Source organism: Apteryx mantelli, chromosome 4 (genome assembly GCF_036417845.1).
Source record: "Apteryx mantelli isolate bAptMan1 chromosome 4, bAptMan1.hap1, whole genome shotgun sequence".
NCBI lineage: Eukaryota > Metazoa > Chordata > Aves > Apterygiformes > Apterygidae > Apteryx > Apteryx mantelli.
Genome location: NC_089981.1, coordinates 19,789,507 through 19,810,169, shown reverse-complemented (window position 1 = coordinate 19,810,169; position 20,663 = coordinate 19,789,507). Strand labels below are relative to the sequence as shown.

At 49.5% G+C, this 20,663-nt stretch overlaps 2 protein-coding genes across 2 annotated transcripts; both read left to right on the top strand.

The window, feature by feature from the left end:
• Nucleotides 1-1,133: 1,133 nt before the first annotated feature.
• Nucleotides 1,134-2,069, top strand: LOC136991842 (olfactory receptor 5J3-like). The gene has a single exon (XM_067295299.1). It carries the CDS (start codon nucleotides 1,134-1,136, stop codon nucleotides 2,067-2,069), a length of 936 nt encoding a protein of 311 aa, XP_067151400.1.
• Nucleotides 2,070-15,448: 13,379 nt separating this feature from the next.
• LOC136991841 (olfactory receptor 5J3-like) lies at nucleotides 15,449-16,384 on the top strand. Its single transcript, XM_067295298.1, has one exon. The coding sequence runs from the start codon at nucleotides 15,449-15,451 to the stop codon at nucleotides 16,382-16,384; it is 936 nt and encodes a 311-aa protein (XP_067151399.1).
• Nucleotides 16,385-20,663: the final 4,279 nt, after the last annotated feature.

Sequence of the window (20,663 nt, the reverse complement as noted above, 5' to 3'; positions counted from 1 at the left end):
GCTGAGAGTAGTCTCGCTTGACTGAGCATAGAAGTTTCTACTTAGATATGTTTCATCACATCTATATTATTTAATAACAGTTGGTTCTGGACTTCTAACGTAACAACAGATATTTTAGATGTCTGCTTGAGCACTTTCACATCAGCTGTGCAAAAGAGACCAAACCCCTGAACTGGAAAGGAAATGATTAAGGGGAGATTTGCCTTAAGATTTACCCACCTTGGCAACCTTTGTCAAAAGGTCTTGCGTCAAAAGGTTAAAAGTGAGTGTCTAGCTGAAGGAGTTGTTTGGCGTGCACGATGGTGTGCAGGGAGGCAGCTGGCCTTGGTCACCTTTTCGACATCTACGGAACAAGCCTCAAAGCCCGAGCTTTTCATTTAAACCTCTCCCATAGTCAAGCTACCCTCAGAGGATAAGTCTTCTTAATCTAAGAGAAATAGTTCATAATAGGTCAGAAGAGCCAATCCTCTACACTGCCAGGAAAGCCAGAGGGCCACTTTGGCTCTAGCTTGTCTATAGCGTGGTAGTCCAATGAATCTCACTTCTAATGAAGGAAACAAGAGCAGAAGGAAAGACTCTGCCTAGTCTGTAAACAGATAAAGAGAGGCCAGTTTCCACCCTGAAAGCACAGCCACCTTTCCCCAGAACTTTAAGTTCCAAGATACCCTTCCGCTTTGTGATAGGACCTTGTATTACCTGGAGCCTTGAGAGGGATCTGCTTAGGCACTGTAGCTGCTGCATCAAAATACAGGAAAACATGAATAAGGGTGCATGGTCCGCAGCTGTCATCATTATATTTATGAAACATCTCATGAGCCCCCCAAAATCTGCATGTAGATACTGGATTTGTGCCTGGAAGGGAATCAGGGGTCACAGAACAGGTTGTGACACCCTGCTTTCTTTGTTGGATGCTTATGGAAAAGACTTTCTAAGAACTGCTGAGTTTTTTCTTCCAAAGAGGTTACTGTCACTGCAAGAGAATAATCAGCAGTTCTTTTACTTTTTTCCTTTTCCATTTAACCTCAAAGGCAGTGTCATCTTTTCACATTGATATTTTGAAGTGGAAATTGCATCCAGCATTGTTTTCACCCTCTTCCTTCCATGTCTCTCTGCAGCGACTAAGGACAGTACCAATGGCGGATGAGAACTGCACCAGGGTGACCCACTTCACCCTCGCAGGACTCACAGATCACCCACACCTGAAGCCCGTCCTCTTCGCCCTCTTCCTGGGCACCTACATGCTGACCCTAGTGGGAAACCTCGGCATCATCGTGCTGGTCAGGGTCAGCCCCCAGCTCCACACCCCCATGTACTTTTTCCTCAGTAACTTGTCCTTCTTAGACATTTGCTATTCCTGCACTATCAGCCCCAAAATGCTGTTGGACCTTTCAGAAAAACACAGAGCCATTTCTTTTGCTGGCTGCCTCATGCAGTTAAACTTCTATGGTGTTTTTGCCACGGCTGAGATCTACCTTCTGGCTGCCATGGCGTATGACCGCTACGTGGCCATCTGCAGCCCCCTGCTCTACGGGGTCGTCATGTCTCCTGGACTCTGCACGTGCCTGGTTGCCGGGTCCTACCTTGCAGGGCTGCTGAATGCCATCATACACACGAGTGGCTTGCTCCAGCTCTCCTTCTGTGGCCCTCACGTCATCAATAACTTCTACTGTGATGGGCCCCCATTGCTTGTTCTCTCCTCCACTGACACATGGCTCAACGAGGTTGTGATGTTTGTGTTTGTGGGCTTCAACATGACCACCACCATCCTGCTCATCATCGCCTCCTATGCCCGCATTGCGGTGACCATCATGAGGATGAACTCTGCTGAAGGCAGGCGCAAAGCCTGTTCCACCTGTGCCTCCCACCTAGCAGCCATCACCATCTTCTACGTATCTGCTGCTTTCAATTACATGCAACCCAGTTCAATGAACTCAATGGAGAGCAAGAAAATTTCATCCATCTTTTATAGCATTATAATCCCCATGCTGAATCCCTTGATTTACAGTTTGAGGAACAAGGAGGTGAAGCATGCCACAATCAATATTATCAGGAGGAAAGTGTACTTCTGAAAGGCATTCTCATTTTATATGGTTTTCCTTAGTTTTTCTTCTTTGGAAAGAGAATGTTTCATGCATGTTTCTGAGATCTGCTGCTTCCAAAACTGTTTGAAACCTCATAGATTAGGACTGGAGAATTAATTAGCCAGCTCTCAGACTGATTGTGCCCACTGACACAGCTACATCTTTCTTGTCTGAAGAACAAGCTTCTCGTCCAGTTAGTCTGTCCCCCACACTCTCATAGATATATTGCCACTGTGCAAAACGGCAAAAAGTGAGTTTATGAGCTGGAGATGGTGATGCTGTGGATCTGCACACAAAATCACAGAAGGGTTAAGGTTGGAAGGGACCTCTGCAGCTGTCTAGTCCAAGCCCTCTGCTTAGAGCAGGATCAGCTACAGTGGGTTGCTCAGGACTGTGTGCAGTCGGGCTTTGAATAGCTGCAAGGATGCAGACTCCACAACCTCTCTGGGCACCCTGTTCCAGTGTGTGACCACCCTCACCATCAAAACCTTTTTGTTATGTTTAAATAGCATTGCCTGTATTTCATTTTGTCTTTTCACTGCGCACCACCGAGAAGAGTCTGGCTCCATCTTCCCTACCTCCCCCTGCATCAGGTATTTCTATACATTGATAAGATCCGCCTTGAGCTTTCTCTTCTCAAAGCTGAACAGTCCCAGCTCTCTCAGCCTCTCCTCACAGCAAAGATGCTCCAGTCCCTTAATCACCTTCACAGCCCTTTGCTGGACTCGTTCTAGGAGCTCCATGTCTCTCTTGTACTGGGGAGCCCAGGCCTGGACACAGCACTCCACGTGTGGCCTCACCAGGGCTGAGTGGAGGGGAAGGATCACCTGCCTCGACCTGCTGGCAACGCTCTGCCTCATGCAGCCCGGGAGGCTGGTGGCCGCCTTTGCCACAAGAGCACATTGCTGGTTCATGCTCAACTTGTTGTCCACCAGGACTCCCAGGTCCTTCTCTGCAGAGCTGCTCTCCAGCAGGTCAGCCCCCAGCGTGTCCTGGTGCATGGGGTTATTCCTCCCCAGAGGCAGGACTGTGAACTTCCCTCTGTTGAGCTTCATGAGCTTCCTCTCTGCTCCTTTCTCCAGCCTGTCAAGACCCCTCTGAATAACGACACAACCGTGTGCTGTATCAGCCACTCCTCCCACTTTTGCACCATCTGCAGATTTGCTGAGAGTGACTTTGGTCCCATCATCCAGGTCACTAATGAAGTCGTCAAACAGTATTGGCCCCAGTGTCTACCCCAGGGAACACCACTAGTGACTGGCCTCCGGCTGGACTTTGTGCTGCTCTTAATGACAGAGCTGAAAGGAAGAGACTCATTATCCTAGTGACCCAGGAAGATTTTTATTCCCCTTGACCATGCTAGTGAACACCTACACTGACCACTTCCCCAGTAATCTGCAATGATAGTGTTTCTAGTATAGCACCAGGAGGTCACAACACCGATGGGAGAGGAGAGGGCATCACATGCTGGCAGGTACGCACATGTGTGGCAACAGCAGAGAACAGTGCGTAACATAGTCAATCCAAAGGATAGAGGGGCAGTAAGAGAAGAAAATGGTGAAATGAATTCGAGGAGATTATAAGAGCAGGAAAAAATAAAAGAGAGTCCTCCAGGAACACAGGCTTTATGAGTGAAATGTCTTCTCACAGGCCCTCTTAAAGTATAGGAACGTTGAAATTCCCCTCAAAGCTTTTTCAGCTGCTTCGGACCATCTCCTTTTTCTGTTAGCCAAAACTATTTGTTTCTATTTTCCATTTTTGTCACGCAGTCTCACCATGTTTCCAGAATGCCTATGCTGAGTGAACGGGAGTTTGAATGTACAGTGTTCAATGAAGACTATTTAAAAGCTGTGATAAAATGTAAACTTCAATGAATGATGAACAAGCTTATGTTACATTTCTATATCTGAATAGTTTGAGGCTGAATCATGAAGTGTTGTGCTACCTGATTTGTTGACCACCACTACCCTCCTAGGATATTAAAGGTATAACTTCATATCCTTGGACTGACTATACTCTTCTGTATGTATAAAGAACATGTTAAATGAGTTGTTCAAATTCATATTCTGAGTCTTCCCTTAAAGTAAGTTTTCTTCTCTAGATTATACTGAGGGTCAGAGGCACTTTTTCCATTTCCTGCGCTCAGCACGGGATATGAAACCGTGGCCGAGTACAAAAAAAGGGGTTCTGAGCTGAAGTTAATGACGTTCTTTATTTCCTCCTGCGCACTGCTTTCTTTATAGGTATGCTGACTTTCACTTGCCATCTTCCTGCCCAGCACCTTCTTGTGCGTGGCTTCTTTGAGAGCCCCTTGGGGTGCAGGTCGCTGCCTTGTGCTCTGTGTTTCATGACTCTGCCCATGCCCACGCTGGTTAGCTCTGGATCACATTGCGGAGTGGTCCTGGAGCATGCGCCATACACCCCTGCTACAGAACACAGAGCTGGAAATCATGTGCTGACCTCAATCACCACCAAGGAAATCAAGGCTTTTTAAAATTGTCAAGCAGAGAAACTGAGGGGATGGTTGTTTGTCCCCCTGCAAGGCTCACACCACTTCCCTTTTCCTTCTCCGTCCCTTGGCTGTGGTGGTGCAGGCATCACTCTGGACTCAGGTGCCAACCTGGGTGTCCTGAATGCTGGCGGGCCCTCCCCATGCAGCTGCTGGGGGAACTGGTCCCCATTACCCCGGCAGAGCTTGAGGGCTCACCTGCATCCTTGCCGAGGCCGACAGAGGCATCGCTGGCAGCCCCTGCCTCACGGACAGGGGAATGTCACCTGCCCCAGGCAGCGCTGCCCGTGCACCAAGCGTGTGCCTCAGCTGGACACGTGCTACCTTGACATCTGGGTAGGGCCTTATGACCCAACTTGAAGGGACTACGTAATCTCTGCTGACTCAGGCAGACGCTGCAATGCCATGAAGTTCTCTAAGAGAAACCATGTGCTAATGTCCCCTTTGAGTCTGAGGTGGGAGGTTAGTGACTCCCTGAAGCCTGCCAAGATGTGGGCCTGCATGAATAGCTGAATTCACTTGGACTAGTAGTGCTTTCGCATCATTCAGCATTTTTTTAACATGTTAACCAATTTAATACCACATCCATTTGAAGTGTGGTTAAGCAGCTGCACATCTCAGAGAGATGCAAGGCTGCACCAGCAGTCAGCCCTGTGTTGGAGAGGACTATGGTTTGACATGCATTGAAGAGGGAGGGGCAAGAATCGCAGGTGGGAAAAGCCTAGCATTGCTGCACATCAAGGCCTGCTTTTACTGATAGAGCTGGCCGTGGAGGAGGCCACCTCACAGACTTCAGTCCCTCAAGCAGCAGAAAGCAACTAAGAACCACCAGCGCAGTTAGCATCCATGAGCTGGGGTAGTAGCACTGTTTGAGTCAGGGCCCTGAAAGCAATAATAGGCCTTGATGGCCCTGAAGAGCCTCACCTGGACCTCCACCCAGCCCATAGCCTAGGACCTCATTTAAGCTCAGCCCAGGGGTTTCAGCCCTTCTCTGAGATGTTTTGTAGGCGTGACTGGCTCCTCCCCTGTCTCTTGGATGGACCTCAGCCCTGCACTGCAGGTGGCTTCCCTCCTAGATGGACCCTTGGAACATACATTGTGGCTGGTCTCTGGACCTGCCTGGTCTCCTTTTGCTCCTGATGGGAGGCCCTGGATGGACTCCGGACCTGCTTCTTCACTTGTGGTGCCTGGGGCTGCTGATGGGCCCTATTACTGGCCCCTGATGCTTGCTTCTAGTGTGTTGGGGGTCTCCTTCATGCTGAGTTTTCTAGCTCTCCATGCTGTAGCCTCTGTGAGGCCCCAAGCTCCTGCTGCAAGGTGCTAAGTGGCTTCTGCCAACCCTTGGTGGCCAGGGGAAGCTGCCTTCTCAGCTGCTGCTGGCAAGCTGCCTGGGCTTGGACCTCTGGTGGTAACCTCCGTACCAAAGGAGTGGAGGACTGGCGAGGCATATGCGAACGTACTGACCCATAAGCTCCCTAACCACAGGCTTCAGGGCCGAGGTAGTTGTGACAAACCAAACAGCTTTAGAAGTGCTCGTTGCCATTAACAAAGAAGAAAGTTTCCTTCTTGATAGTCTCTCTGAGGTTGTCCCGCAGTGGCTTGTTAGGAAGAATGAGGTAAGGTGAGTGTGAGCTCTCCAAGAAGGTTTCAGGGTCATTAGGGACTTTCTTCCTAATGCCCAGAAGGGCTTGTTAAGCTGATGACTCCTGGAAGGCTGGCTGGCTGGTCCCCAGAGTGAGCTTCTTGTTTTGGGAAGCAGAGCAGTGTCATTTGTGGCAGAAATAGATTTAGGGTAGCGTAGCCTAGGTGATGAGAGCTTGGAGTTCAGGCCAGCCAAGAGGCTTCCAGTGGGTCAAGCTTCAACTCTTCCCTCTGCCTGCTGCTAGACAAGGCCTCTCATTTGGTCTCCTTAAAGAAGTGTTCTCACTACACGTGCAGTTTATATGCATTTGTTGGCATTTGCTAATCAGATGCTTCATCTTTGCCTGTTTTTCACTCCATAGAAAATCAAATAAAAACTTGAGAAGTCCTTTAGATATCGTGGGAGCCTGGGTTGGTTGAGGAGAGGCTCGTGTCTAGCTCTGGCTGTGCTCCCCCTTTTCTGCCTTACCGTGTATGAAATAATTTTGCGTTTGTCTTTGTACATAGCTGCTAAAGGCCTCATCTATCCTAGGGGCTTCGACTCTTCCGGGGGAGTCTGTGGGACATGTGGGTTTCTCCAGTACATAGGCCAGTACATAAGTACGAAGGACAGGGTGAAAAGCACCAGCTTGTTGGTGCGTGTGTGTGAGGAGGAGCAGGGGATCACTGTGGGGATATCGCAGAAGAAGTGATTGATCACACTGGGCTTGCAGAAGCGTAGCTGGAAGCAAGGCTGCTATGTGTCACGGCATTCACGATCCCCACCATGTAAGGGCCAGCTATCAGCCGGGCACAGATTTTGGGTACATGATGACAGCGTAGAGCAGCGGTTTGGAAATGGCCACGTATTGGCCACATAGTGGTCCTAGGCCATTGCTGCCAGGAGGTGACACTCGGTAGGCACAAAGAGGCTGAAGAACCACATGTGTGTGGCTCACTGCAGAAGTGAAATGGCTTTCTGCTGAGCAAAGAAATTGGCCAGCACCTGGGGGGTGACCACGGAGGAGCAGCAGAGGTCTACAAGGGACAGGTGACTGAGGAAGAAGTACGTGGGGGTGTGAAGTTGAGGGTCAACCCCAATTAGAAAGATCATCCTGAGATTCCCCACTAATGTGATGACGTAGCTCACCAGGAAAACCAAGAGAAGGGGAATCTGCAGTTCCAGGCAGTCTGAAAACCCCTCAAGAATGAACTCTATTGCTTCTGTGCAGTTTTCTACCATCCTTTCTTCCCAGCCTGAGTGAAGAAAGAAAAAGCCAGCAGAGGGGCTAGTGTTAGATAGCTCGGTAGCCATGCCCTGGTAGTCCTAGGAGATAATCTCATGGGGCTGGCGATCGCTTTTCTGTAGAAATGTGATGTAGGACTGGAAAGACTTCTGAATCACCTTTAGTCCTTGTGGGCAGCTCTAGCAAATCCTTCTTTTCAGGAGCTAATCCAGCTCCGTTCAGGCATTAGTTGCTTGCCACTTCCTTTCTTACTGCAGAGTTCAAATCAGCTATGCTGTGCTGGGTGGTCAAAATGTCTCCTTGTCAGATGGTGTCCAGATATGATAAATGATGTTTAGAAAAAGGTCATATATTGGGGAGAGAGGTGCCTGCCTGCCCGGGGAGAGGCTCTGGAGGAAGGAAGGGGGGCTGCTGGCTCTGGGAGGGACTGGGGAGACAGCTGGCTCAGGGGGAGCTGGCTGGGGGGTGGCAGGGAAGCAGACTTGAAGCTCCAGGAAAAGAGGAAGCCTTTCCAAGGTCTCTGGAGAGCCTGAGGGATCTGTGGACTCCAAGAAGGTGTGAAATCTACCTGGAGTGGAGACACGGGCTGGTAGAAGGCGTTTGCCCTGCAAGACTGCTGTGATGGGCGCTAAAGGTGTGTTCAAGCCCTCCCTCACCCAGCGCGGCTCGACTCCCCCAGCCACCTAGTTTGCTTGTTCCACATCGGTATCTTTGCACTCCTACAGAGAAAAGCTTTCAGGACTGGAGCCTTTGGTGTCCATCACTGTGCTCTTTCCAGGCGAGAGCGGGGAAGATGGCAGTCCCAACTCAAGGCTCGCGGTTATTCATGTTGTTCCTTGTGAGTTCGCAATCGGTCTCAACTTACAGTTTAGAAAATCTGTGCTAGTGGAGACCTTGAGAGATCACCCAAGCCATCCCCTGACCTAGGACCAGTGCAGCCTGGCAGATGCTCTCCTGCGGCTTGAGGGCTCAGCCAGCTGCCCCAGCAACATCGCTGCACAGTCACAGGCTGATCACCAGTTGGGAGCTTCCCTGTTACAGGCGATGAAGCCCTCCTTGCCATTTGGAATAAGAAATCAAGAGTAGGAGTAGAATTTCTGCCTTCTCTTCCTTTGAGTGGGCAGCTTCAGTGTTGCCTTACCCTGCCTGTTGCGCAGGGTAGAGGCACCCCACCAAACACATGCTGGGCCAAGCAGCTGCAGAGCTACCCTGATCTTCAGCTTTTCACTGGCGCAATTTCTCATGGAAACCCAAAGTTCTTTTGGTCTGCTTGCCCCACTGTCCTCTGACCACGAGGAACCTCTTTTGTCCCAAATCCTCTCCCTGGGAGAAGAGAGTTATCCTGGCACTATGCATTGCTTTAAAAAAAACAAAAACAAAAAGGTTCCTGTGTGTTTTGAAAGGATGGTCCTTTCAGTTAAGCTTACTGTGCTCAGGGACATGATTATCGCCTTGTTTTCACTTCTGTGTGATAGAGGAGCACATTGCTGGGGAATGGTGGACTCTGTGATGCTGGACCAATACCTCTGCTTTGCAAGTGTCCCAGCGACCTCAGTTTTGATTGCAAGGTCTGTTCTGCCTTAGGTTATCCTCAGGGTGGTGGGAAGAATGCTAGAGACTTGGTTCCTTTCCATCTGTACACATATACATATGTACATTTGCCTCTCTTTATATGTATATATATATGCGTGTGTGTGTGTGTGCGCGCGGAATAAAGATGAAACACTGAAAAGTGCATTTCTATTGGACGCAGCATGAAGTTTATTTATTTGCAATTTACTTAAGCCATTTAAAATAAAGATCAATCTTTAAATGAAAGGTGCCTTTTCATAATGCAGATGAAAAGGTCCAAGTGTATGTGCCAAGATGGTATACTTCCACGTCCGACAAAAAACATTGCTTTCTGAACTGGTCAAAATGTTCCTGTTTAATGCCTTCTCTATCCCTCCTGGGATGGCATTCATTGTGCATTTTAGTGCCCTGAGGGCAGCAAGGGGGCATAATAGCCCTGAGGAGCCTCACCTGGAGCCCCACTCACACCACCCTGCCCATGGCCCAGGAGCCCTGTTTAAGCTCAGCCCAGGGCCTTCAGCCTCTTCCTGAGCTATGCTGTAGGTGTGCTTGTCTCCAGCCTGGTCTCTGCCTCCTGGGTGGACCTCAGACCTGCACCATAGGTCGCCTCTGGATGGGCCCCAGACCTGGCTCCTTGCTTGCCATGCCTGGGGCTGTCAAGGGAGCCTGTTGCCAGCCCCAGGCTCTGCCTGCTGGCTCTGTGCCTGTGGGTCTGTGTCCCCATGGGGAGGGTCCTGCCTGTGCTGAGGTCCCAGCTGGCCCTCGCTGCTTCCTGAAGCTTTGTCCTGGAGCTGTCCTGTTTTAGGTTTTTGTTAATGCATGGAGGAGATGGAGTGCACCCTCGTCAAGTGTGTGGGTGATGCCAAACTGTGGGGCTGGACCAGCTGATATGCTTGTGGGCAGGGTGGCTGTGCAGAGGGACCTGGGCAGGCTGGGGGAATGGGCCGCCAGGAACCTCATGAACTTCAGCGGGGACAAATGATAAGTGCTGTGCCTGTGACAGACTGGTGTGCGCTGGGGAGCATCTCTGCTGGGAGACCTGCAGTCCTGGCAGGCAAGCCTGAGCCAGCAGTGTGCCCTGGCAGCGAGTGGAGCCTAGAGCATCCTGGGCCACGTGCACAGGAGCACAGCCAGGATGTGGAGGGCTGTGCTTATCCCCCTTTACTTGGCACTTCTTAGGCCATGTTTGGGTACCCCCTCCAGGTTTGGCCTCCCACAGCAAGAACGGTGTCAACAAACCCGAGCAAGTCTAGCAGGGACCCCCAAGACAGTTGGGGGCCACCTGTGAGAAGAAGCTGAGGGAAAAGTGCTTACTTAGCCTGGAGACGAGAAGGCCTTGGGAGGACCTAAGAGCAGCCTCACAGTGCCTACACGCCGGTTATCAAGAAGCCAAAGCCAGGCTCTGCTGAGGCGCACAGCAGAGAGATGAGGGACAGCGGTCATAAACCGAAATGGGGAGGTATGATTGTATAGAAGACCGTTTTTCACCCCAGAGGACAGTCGGGCACTGGAAGAGGGTCCAGCAAGGCTGTGCAGCCTCCATCCTTGGAGATTTTTCAAGCCTTGACTGGAGAAGGCCCTGCGCAATGTGATGTGAATTCAGTGTTGAACCTGCATTAAGGAGGAGGTTGGACTAGAGGCCTCCTGAGGTCCCTTCCCACCCGAGTCCGTGATTAGTCTGATTCAGTGATCACCTACGAAGGGGCTGAAGAGCCAGGACCTTTGTGCAGGCTCCATGGATAGTGTGTGATGTGGAGACAGTAATGCTAAACTAGCCAACATGTTGAATGAGACGTCCTGGGATTTTCCAAGCATCCTTAAAATACCACCACTGCTCTCTAGTGGCATGAGTGCAGCAGAGCAGCTCCTGAACATGTCTTAATGGTGGCACGTGGCATGTTTTAGGTTGGACACCTTTTCTTGTGAGCAGAGGGAACCTCAGGTAAACTAGCCCAGAGGTAGGTGTTACCTCCAGAGTTGGAGGTAAATCCCAGAAGGAAAGACTTAGTAACAACAGATGTAAACTCACTGAGTGTGAACTCAGAGACTTGGTAAAAGAGTGTCCTGGTTGGGATTCACCCGCCTAACTGCAGGTGTTGAAAAGTTGTTTCTGTAGGTCTGGCCTTGTTGTCCAGGTGTCCTTAATCCTGTACAGTGAGAAACAGGTGCTTCTGATGAGTGATATGTCCTGCAGAGGTGTCCAAAGCTAGCCTGAGTCCTTGAAAAGACTGAGTAAAGCAGCTGATATGGCACCCAACCCGAGGAAAAACCTGCCGCACAATGCCGTGGGAGAAAGAACAATATGAAACTGCAAGTTGTCTTCAAACTGGAGAAGGGAGAATGGTAGCAGATTGATTTCTGTATTTTGCTATGCTTTTTCTTTAACAGATACATGTTCAATTCAAGCAAAAATATTACACAAATAAAAGTAAATTTAACGTGACTGGCCATGACAGAGATGAACAGATTTCCTTCAATTGAGCCAGCAGTAAGAAGTTACTTGTATGTGTTTCTCCAGAAACACAGGAAGAAGTTGTTCTTCTGATTTACATCCTTCCACAGAAATGCATTGTCTTGTGTTTAGTTCTTCCCTGCAAAGTTAAGTGCATCAGTATAATGACTTATCGTCTGCAGGCATTATTTCTGATATGTTTGGGGGATTTGCCAAAACATAACCTGCAGAGAGAAATCTCTGCGTGATGCAAGCCCAGGTCCTCAGGGGAAGCTCGCTCTGTTTACCAGGTGCCCTGGAGAACCTCTGATAACTTATCCCATGAGTATGGGATGAGTGGGACATCATTCTGGTTTCACAGAGACCGACAGAGCCTATATTTGGACTTCCGCTCAGTCCTCACTGAGCGGGGGTCTGCCAATAGCTCGGGGAGACCACTGAACGGAGCAAACGTGAGTGAATTTCTGAGACAAAGAGATGCTGGATGGCGATGTGTTGACTGTCCTCATATGTCTCTGAGAAGAACGGGATAACTACAAAGTTATCCTGGACAAAATCCTCTGTCAGCACCTGGCTGATGATCCTACCTGCCTGTAGTTTCACTGGGACGGAGGAGAACTGTGAAGAACTGCAGGAGCACCAATGTGAGGTAGGAAAATAAAGGATCTTGGTAAGAAACTACTGATAAAGAATGCAGCAAAGATGCAAAAGAAGAGGTGGGAAATGGCAGGGCACATGGAATAATGCTTCTACACATGGTGTTGGATTAACCTTACTAGACCTGTGCTGCTCACTAGAATTCACGAGCAGGAAGAGTGTCATAGTGCACAAGCAACACGGCCAAGGGGGATTCTTAGTTTAGCACTGTGTTTAAGTCAGGTGCTAAAGTTAATTTTTTCCACGTCCCAGAATAAGGCAGAACCTTTGTCAGCTTGTCTCGCCCGTGGCACGCTTCCAAAATGAATGCTGGCCAAATACCTCACCATTACTATTCACTTTTGAAAGTTTGTCTGAATCATTACAGTTTGTCTGTATCCAGGTAAGAGGCACGACAGTTGGAGATTTCAGGTTCTGCTGAAAACTGTGGAAGACTAATGTATGTTAAGAGGATGAGGTCCTGTGGGTGGGGTGATTTTGGATCATAATTGTTGGAAATGCCTGTTCAGGTGTCAATGCCTGCCCCTGAGCACCATTCCCTTAATCATGGGGATCTCAAAAACAGAGTATGTACTGACAAAAGGCATAGTATGCAAACATACTCCTCAGGTATACTTCACTGCATCCCACCAGGAGCTGCAGGAGGAGAGATGCACAAATGAGTGAGAGAACAAGCACGCCTACTGTAACGTGCAAGAAGGGATTTGGGGGACTGATGAGACAGGATACCCCAAACCTCACAGGTCCCCCTTGCCTCACCCAAACACACAACCATCCCTGGGTTGGTTACACTTACTTTTCACCACGGGATGACACGTCTGTAGAAGAGCATCTTCCCCACCAGTGCTACCCGGAGTCCAGGGGACAAAGTACCGGGAAGCAGAGAGCACACCGACATCCAGGGCACACTTGGACACTGCTCTGCCAGGTGCTGGTGGTGTTTCAAGAGTGGGTCCCAGGCTGTTGTCAGGTCCAAGCTCGCCTCACATCTGTATTGTTCCTGCATTATGGAAACAAGTCCAGATGGGCTTAGGAGAAACGGCACAGGAACTTGCTAGAAGGAGAGTTTGAGCCCATACTCCCCACTTGCTTGGGCAGGTAGCTGGGTCAGGCAAGGAATGACCACATCTGCCCAGGAAAAGCTTCTGCCTTGGCCTCCTCAGGATGTTGCTGACACCCAGGGGAAAGCTGGCTGGGCTCAAGAGCCCCAGGATGCATGGTGAAACGGGGCTTTGCCGGCAGCTCTGCTGCAGGTAGCTGGCCATGACCAGCGCTCCTGCAGGCAGTGCAGACAATACTGGACCCCGGCATGAAGGTGCAAAAGAGAATGTAGCTTTCTGTTACTCATGGCTGCTCCATCCTCCTGTTTCCTCCCCCCCCAAATTAAGTTGTCCTTATCTTTTTCAGGACCTTCACTTGAGGCTCACGTGGTATAACATCTGGAGTACTGTGTCCATTTCTGGGCTCCCCAGTACAAGAGACATGGAACTACTGGAGAGAGTCCAGCAAAGGCCTACGAAGATCATTAGGGGGGACTGGAGCTTCTCTCTTAGGAGAAAAGGCTGCGAGAGCTGGGCCTGTTCAGCCTGGAGAAGAGAAGACCGAGAGGGGATCTTATCAAGGTATACAAATATCTTAAGGGAGGGTGTCAAGACGATGGGGCCAGACTGTTTTCAGCGGTGCGCAGTGACAGGACAAGAGGCAACGGGCACAAACTGAAACACAGGAAGTGCCATCTGAATGTGAGGAAAAACTTCTTCACTGTGAGGTTGACAGAGCCCTAGAACAGGTTGCCCAGAGAGGTTGTGGACTCTCCCTCCTTGTAGATATTCATTATTCAAGTGATGATTTACCCCAAATGGCTAAGACCTTTCTTTGGAGGTGAAGTGGAGTCAGGCACACTGCAGAAGTGCCTGACTCCAATTTATTTTAGCAAGCACCTCCTCAGGTAAGGGGAGAGCTTGGCAATAAAGAGGTTAGTGGAAGGGTAAGGCAAGCATTGTATCATGCCCTGCGTTGGAGGAACATGTAGGCATTCTGTCACCCATTGGAAAATCCTTTCTAAAGCCTATGAAAATGACAGCTTAAGGCATGCCTTAGTATTCTGAAAGGGCATTTGAAGGGTACTACTACTACTACTACTAGAGAAGTAGTATGCCCTTCTGTAATTAAGCTGAGAGTAGTCTCACTTGACTGAGCACAGAAGTTTCTAATTAGATATGTTTCATCACATCTATATTATTTAATGACAGTTGGTGCTGGACTTCTAACGTAACAACAGATATTTTAGATGTCTGCTTGAGCACTTTCACATCAGCTGTGCAAAAGAGACCAAACCCCTGAACTGGAAAGGAAATGATTAAGGGGAGATTTGCCTTAAGATTTACCCACCTTGGCAACCTTTGTCAAAAGGTCTTGCGTCAAAGGGTTAAAAGTGAAAGCGTCTAGCTGAAGGAGTTGTTTGGTGTGCACGATGGCGTGCAGGGAGGCAGCTGGCCTTGGTCTCCTTTTCGACATCTACCGAGCAAGCCTCAAAGCCCGAGCATTTCATTTAAACCTCTCCCATAGTCAAGCTACCGTCAGAGGAGAAGGCTTCTTAATCTAAGAGAAATAGTTCATGACAGGTCAGAAGAGCCAATCCTCTCCACCGCCAGGAAAGCCAGAGGGCCACTTTGGCTCCAGCTTGTCTATAGTGTGGTAGTCCAATGAATCTCACTTCTAATGAAGGAAACAAGAGCAGAAGGAAAGACTCTGCCTAGTCTGTAGAGAGATAAAGAGAGGCCAGTTTCCACCCTGAAAGCACAGCCACCTTTCCCCAGAACTTTAAGTTCCAAGATGCCCTTCCGCTTTGTGATAGGACCTTGTATTACCTGGAGCCTTGAGAGGGAACTGCTTAGGCACTGTAGCTGCTGCATCAAAATATAGGAAAAATGAACAAGGTTGCATGATCCCCAGCTGTCGTTATTATATTTATGAAACATCTCATGAGCCCCCCAAAATGCGCATGTAGATACTGGATTTGTGCCTGGAAGGGAATCAGGGGTCACAGAACAGGTTGTGACACCCTGCTTTCTTTGTTGGATGCTTATGGAAAAGAATTTCTAAGAACTGCTGCGTTTTTTTCTTCTTCCAAAGAGGTTACTGTCACTGCAAGAGAATAATCAGCAATTCTTTTACTTTTTTCCTTTTCCATTTAACCTCAAAGGCAGTGTCATCTTTTCACATTGATATTTTGAAGTGGAAATTGCATCCAGCATTGTTTTCACCCTCTTCCTTCCATGTCTCTCTGCAGCGACTAAGGACAGTACCAATGGCGGATGAGAACTGCACCAGGGTGACCCACTTCACCCTTGCAGGACTCACAGAGCACCCACGCCTGAAGCCTGTCCTCTTCGCCCTCTTCCTGGGCACCTACATACTGACCCTAGTGGGAAACCTCGGCATCATCGTGCTGGTCAGGGTCAGCCCCCAGCTCCACACCCCCATGTACTTTTTCCTCAGTAACTTGTCCTTCTTAGACATTTGCTATTCCTGCACTATCAGCCCCAAAATGCTGTTGGACCTTTCAGAAAAACACAGAGCCATTTCTTTTGCTGGCTGCCTCATGCAATTTTACTTCTATGTTGTTTTTGGCACGTCTGAGGTCTACCTTCTGGCTGCCATGGCGTATGACCGCTACGTGGCCATCTGCAGCCCCCTGCTCTACGGGGTCGTCATGTCTCCTGGACTCTGCACGTGCCTGGTCACCGGGTCTTACCTTGCGGGGATGCTGAATGCCATCATACACACGAGCACCTTGCTCCAGCTCTCCTTCTGTGGTCCTCACGTCATCAATGACTTCTACTGTGATGGGCCTGCATTGTTTGTTCTCTCCTCCACTGACACGTGGCTCAACGAGGTTGTGATGTTTGTGTTTGTGGGCTTCAACCTGACCACCACCAACCTGCTCATCGTTGCCTCCTACACCCGCATTGCGGTGACCATCGTGAGGATGCGCTCTGCTGAAGGCAGGCGCAAAGCCTGCTCCACCTGTGCCTCCCACCTAGCAACTGTCATGATGCTCTATGTGAGTTTTGTCCTCATGTACCTACGGCCCAGCTCTAGTTCAGCAGTTGATGAAGATAAGTGGGCTTCAGTTTTCTCTGTGGTAGTGATCCCTTTTTCAAATCCTCTGATTTACAGCCTGAGAAACAAGGAGGTGAAGGCTGCTCTGAGGAGACTTCTGAGGAGGAAAATGTGCCCATGAAGATGAGTGTTGTTTTGTTTTTTAAAAAAACCTTCATGCCTCTGTCTTATTTCTTGCTTGGTATCTTCCATGTTCAGTCCGGTGTGACCAGGTTGTGATCCCATCTAAAGTGTTCATAGGAGCAGGGCAGAGTGACTTTTCAGTGGGCTGGGGACCTTCATACTCAACATCTCACTCAACAGCCTAAAAGTAAAGAGGAGGTAGCTTCTCCTCCTCCTTCTGCTCAGGGACACTGTTTCCCAAAGCACTGATCAGTACTACTGAGGAGCTGTTCCTTCTTTAGCAAGTACGTAAGGGAGATGCAATGCATCATCTGAATTGCTACATGAGCTTATTTCCTGACTTCACAGCCACCACTAGTCTCCAGGGTCAACCATGCGGCCTCCAAATTTCTTTGTGGTGATTGTTGTAGCCCTGAAGGATGCAGCTGGCATTGAGGAAAGGAACTTCTGGCTGCCAGGTGGGCCTGCTCCTGCTCCTTCTGTCCCTAGAGAACATAACTTGGGGCGCTTGGTCCTGAGAAGCAGCTTTGGGACTCAAAGACGCATGTAAAAACCAGCAGGGAGTTTGCAGAGGGAAAGCCTGAGCTCCACGTGAGCGATCAGAGATGACACGTCATACTGGTGCTGCTGGTTGCAGCTGCCCAAGGCCCATGATGTGACTGCTGCTCTCCACTGATGGCCAGAGCTGTTGGCCGTGTGTGGCAGGAAGGCTTTTCTGCCCTGCGATTAGCTTCCATCACAGGCAGGACTGCAAAGTTGGACCTCTCCAGGAGGAGAGGGAAGAGAGTCTGATGGCACTGCTGTGGTGGGCTATAATTTATTAGGGAGAGCAACAGAGAGTTGTTCTTTCCTTCTCCAGGGCCCTGAAAGTGATGGTGGAACAGCCTGGAACAGCATTTGGGACAGGTTGCCCAGAGAGGTTGTGCAGTCTCCTTCCTTGGAGAGGTTCAAAAGCCATCTAGGCACAATCCTGGGCAACGGGCTCTAGGTGACCCTGCTTGAGCAGCAGGGTTGGACCAGGTGATCTCCAGAGGTCCCTTCCAACCTCAACCACTCTGTCATTCTGTGGGTGAGGTGATAACACCCCCTCCATCCTTTTTAGCAACAACTTTGCTTGTTTGTATTTTCCTTTCCAGAAGGTATCGTTGGACAGCGGACTTAGCCCACATACCTTCAGGCAGGCTTGTAGAGCAAAAGGGAATGCGTAACCCAAGCTGAATAGCCTGGAAAGGCATCAAAGCACCTGTGCCTTTCTTCGAGCACCTTTGGAAAACACTGGGCTATGTCACATTCCCAGAGCCAAGAAGAAAATCCCCTAAGCTTTTGGAAAAGACGTGGCTACCGCCAAGTAACTAAAAGCCACAGCCTGACTTGTGCTTACACATGTGGTAGTACAGCAAGGTGCCAGGGCAGGACCTAGAGCGCTGGCACAGATCACCCAGGCTGCTTAAGTGGTCTGACACCTTCCCTGGCACAACTTTGGACCCTTCCTCCCACCCCAGCAGGATGAGCTCAGCGTGGCAGTGGCGTATGCCAGGGGCTGTTTGCTGTCGGTGGCAGGCTGTGCTATTTTGGCCTGCTCCCTCCAGCACAGTCCTGCACCATCCCAGGAGACTCGGCGTGGCTGCCCTCTGTCTGCACGCACTGCTGCCATGCCCTCGCCTGTGCTCTGCATATCAGGACCATGCTATGAAACCCACTGTAGCTGGCTTTGTGAAGCCAGGCCACAGGCAGAACTATTCAAAATGGTCCAAGTGCCCAGGAGGGTTTGCATGGTGCTGGGAGGGGATGGCTGGCCTTGATCCAGGTGGAGGCCGCGTAGGTGCTGGGGGCGGCTGACTGGAGAAAATCTCCCTTTTACCTGTGCAGAGGTACCATCTGCTGGAGGAAGGCGGCCAGCTAACGATGGCCATGCAGTGATACGATCAGCTGGAAAAAAAAGGTGAATGGGGCCTCCATGCAGGTCCAGGACACATACTGCCCTTTTGGTCCATTCTGCGCAGAGCTGAGCTGGATGTTCATCTGGGCAATAATTGCAAGAGTGCATAATCCCGGCCTAGGAGTCATGAGCCCACCAACTGCTCCTCCTCCTGCTCGGTCGTCATGGTCAGGGCTGAGCACTCAGCCCGGGTGTTGAGGGAAATTCCCCTGTCCCTGCTGTTGCTTTTGTCCTGTCCATAGCTCCAGTGAGCGTCAGGTTGCTTTGTAATGGTTGGTGCCTGGGGAAGGGAGAGGTATGGGTGTATTCTGCGGTGACACTGACCAGGCTGTAGAGAGTCAGGAGGTGTGTTCTGGGTGATGGGGGGAGAGGAGGAAAGAGGGAATCAGTCATGTCTTCTGCTGTGAGGGTCCTACAAATGCTGCTGGAGACAAAGCGGCGATGGCTGGGAAGCGCCTCTGCATGGAGTCCTGCAATGTTGTTGGTCAGGTTACCTCCCACCTACACATGGTGTCAATGTGGCCACCCCCATCACATGTTTTCTGAAAAAGGCCATCCCTGACAGGACATATACATAGCCATGTGCAGGCATGTTACCTTCCCAGACACCTTCCTCTCCCTGGCCCAGGCAGAGGAGGTGGCACCGTTTGTACTTCAAGCCCTCTAGACCTTGACTTTGAATCTCATTGCTGTTCCAAAGTGAGGTTTGCCACTGAAGGGAGTGACCAGCCCTGCACAAACATCTCTCTGCAGCCTGGTTAAGTATTATGTTGTGTAAGGCAAGAGCAGATGTTGCTTGGGTTGCTCATAGCCCACTGCCTGGCTCTGAGCGTGGACCCAAGGTCCTGCAGGAAGGCTGCGAGACCTTCTCTTTGCCCTCCTCAAAAACACTGCTGAAGAGCTGTAAGAGTCCATAAGCTAAAGCCGCATGAACGAAAACACGGACAGCAGTCAAATTGTGGAGATGGTGATGCTAACTCAGGGGCCCAAGAGGAAGAATACTGACCTGAAATGTTACAAAACCTTGAGGGGAAAATCAGAAGAGTTGCCAGGAGGATGAAGGCTCAGCCCCTTCCCAGGGGTGAAAGATGCTGCATCTTCCCAGCCTGGCTGATGCCCACCTGGCCAGCAGCCTCAGTGGGATGGGGCAGGAGCACAGCAATGCCTACCTCAGTAGCCTGCTGGTCTGAGCTATCATCTTGTGTGTGCCTTAGCTAATAAATACTTGCTGTCTACTCTTAAGCTGTGTGTAACCTGCTTGCAGAGTCTTTGTGTGCATGGCAAAAGATGACCAAGCAAAACCAGCCCAGTAGAACATGGGTTATACTCATGCAAGGAACTGGTTGGCAGGACATAAAAGCAAAGAGGAAATCTCCTGGATGATGCTTTTCAAAGTCTCATGCCAGCAGGGCTTATATCTATACTGGGAATCAATAAGCCAGAAATAAATTGCTACTAGACTTATCAGAATTGTCTGTGAAAAGGTAAAAACTTATAGGCACATAGATATGAGGACAAATCATGTGTACATACTAAACCCAAGCACTGAAAAATTACTGGAGCTGGAAAAGACCTGCTAGCCACTCAATGGATCCCTTACTTGATTCCAAAAAGGCACTGCAAATCAGCCCGTCTTGAACAGAAAGAACGCTTTCTCTTCTTTTCCCTCCTTGTTTGTTTACTTACTCTACCATTAAAAAAGTGCCATTTTTCAACTGGCGTCAGACACTGCAGCAAGAACAAGTAGTCATAGCTTGCTTTTTAATGTTCTTGCATCACTGGAAATAATACCTTTCCCTTCCTTGTCTTCCAGCTAAGCTACACAGAACTTGTTCTTTTTCAGCCTTCGCACACAGAGGACTACAGGACTTATTCCTATTACCTGGAAGCTCGGAATGTACCTGTAAACTTGATAGTTCTTCACAGACAGTGGAAATTTTGTGGATGAAAAGCATCATGACAGTATTTGTTTCTTTTAAGCCGCAAGGGACAGCTTTCTTCAGATGTTTCTGAGTTCCAGATCTCAGATGGTCTCATTAGGACTGTCGTAAGGTGCCTCTAAAAAACTGAGTAATTGTCTCAGAAACAGTGAGGGCCCAGATTTCATGCGATTCTGCTGTGTGCACATTGTGCCCCTTTTCAGAATAACAATAATAACTTCTCAAAGACTTGCACAAACAGTTCAGAAGGGTATGACTGAAACTTCCTAGTATACAGTAAGTTGGTAGTGCATATCGACCACTGTGATTACACTGGCTCATGCCATGAGTTAGTGGAGCACATTTCTAAGACTTTGAGGCTAGACTATTGAACCCATTGAGCAGTGCTAATTTGAGAA

Bases quoted from the DNA above. Each gene is read 5' to 3' on its own strand.
- LOC136991842 (XM_067295299.1), top strand. From the start codon at position 1,134: ATGGCGGATGAGAACTGCACCAGGGTGACCCACTTCACCCTCGCAGGA.
- LOC136991841 (XM_067295298.1), top strand. From the start codon at position 15,449: ATGGCGGATGAGAACTGCACCAGGGTGACCCACTTCACCCTTGCAGGA.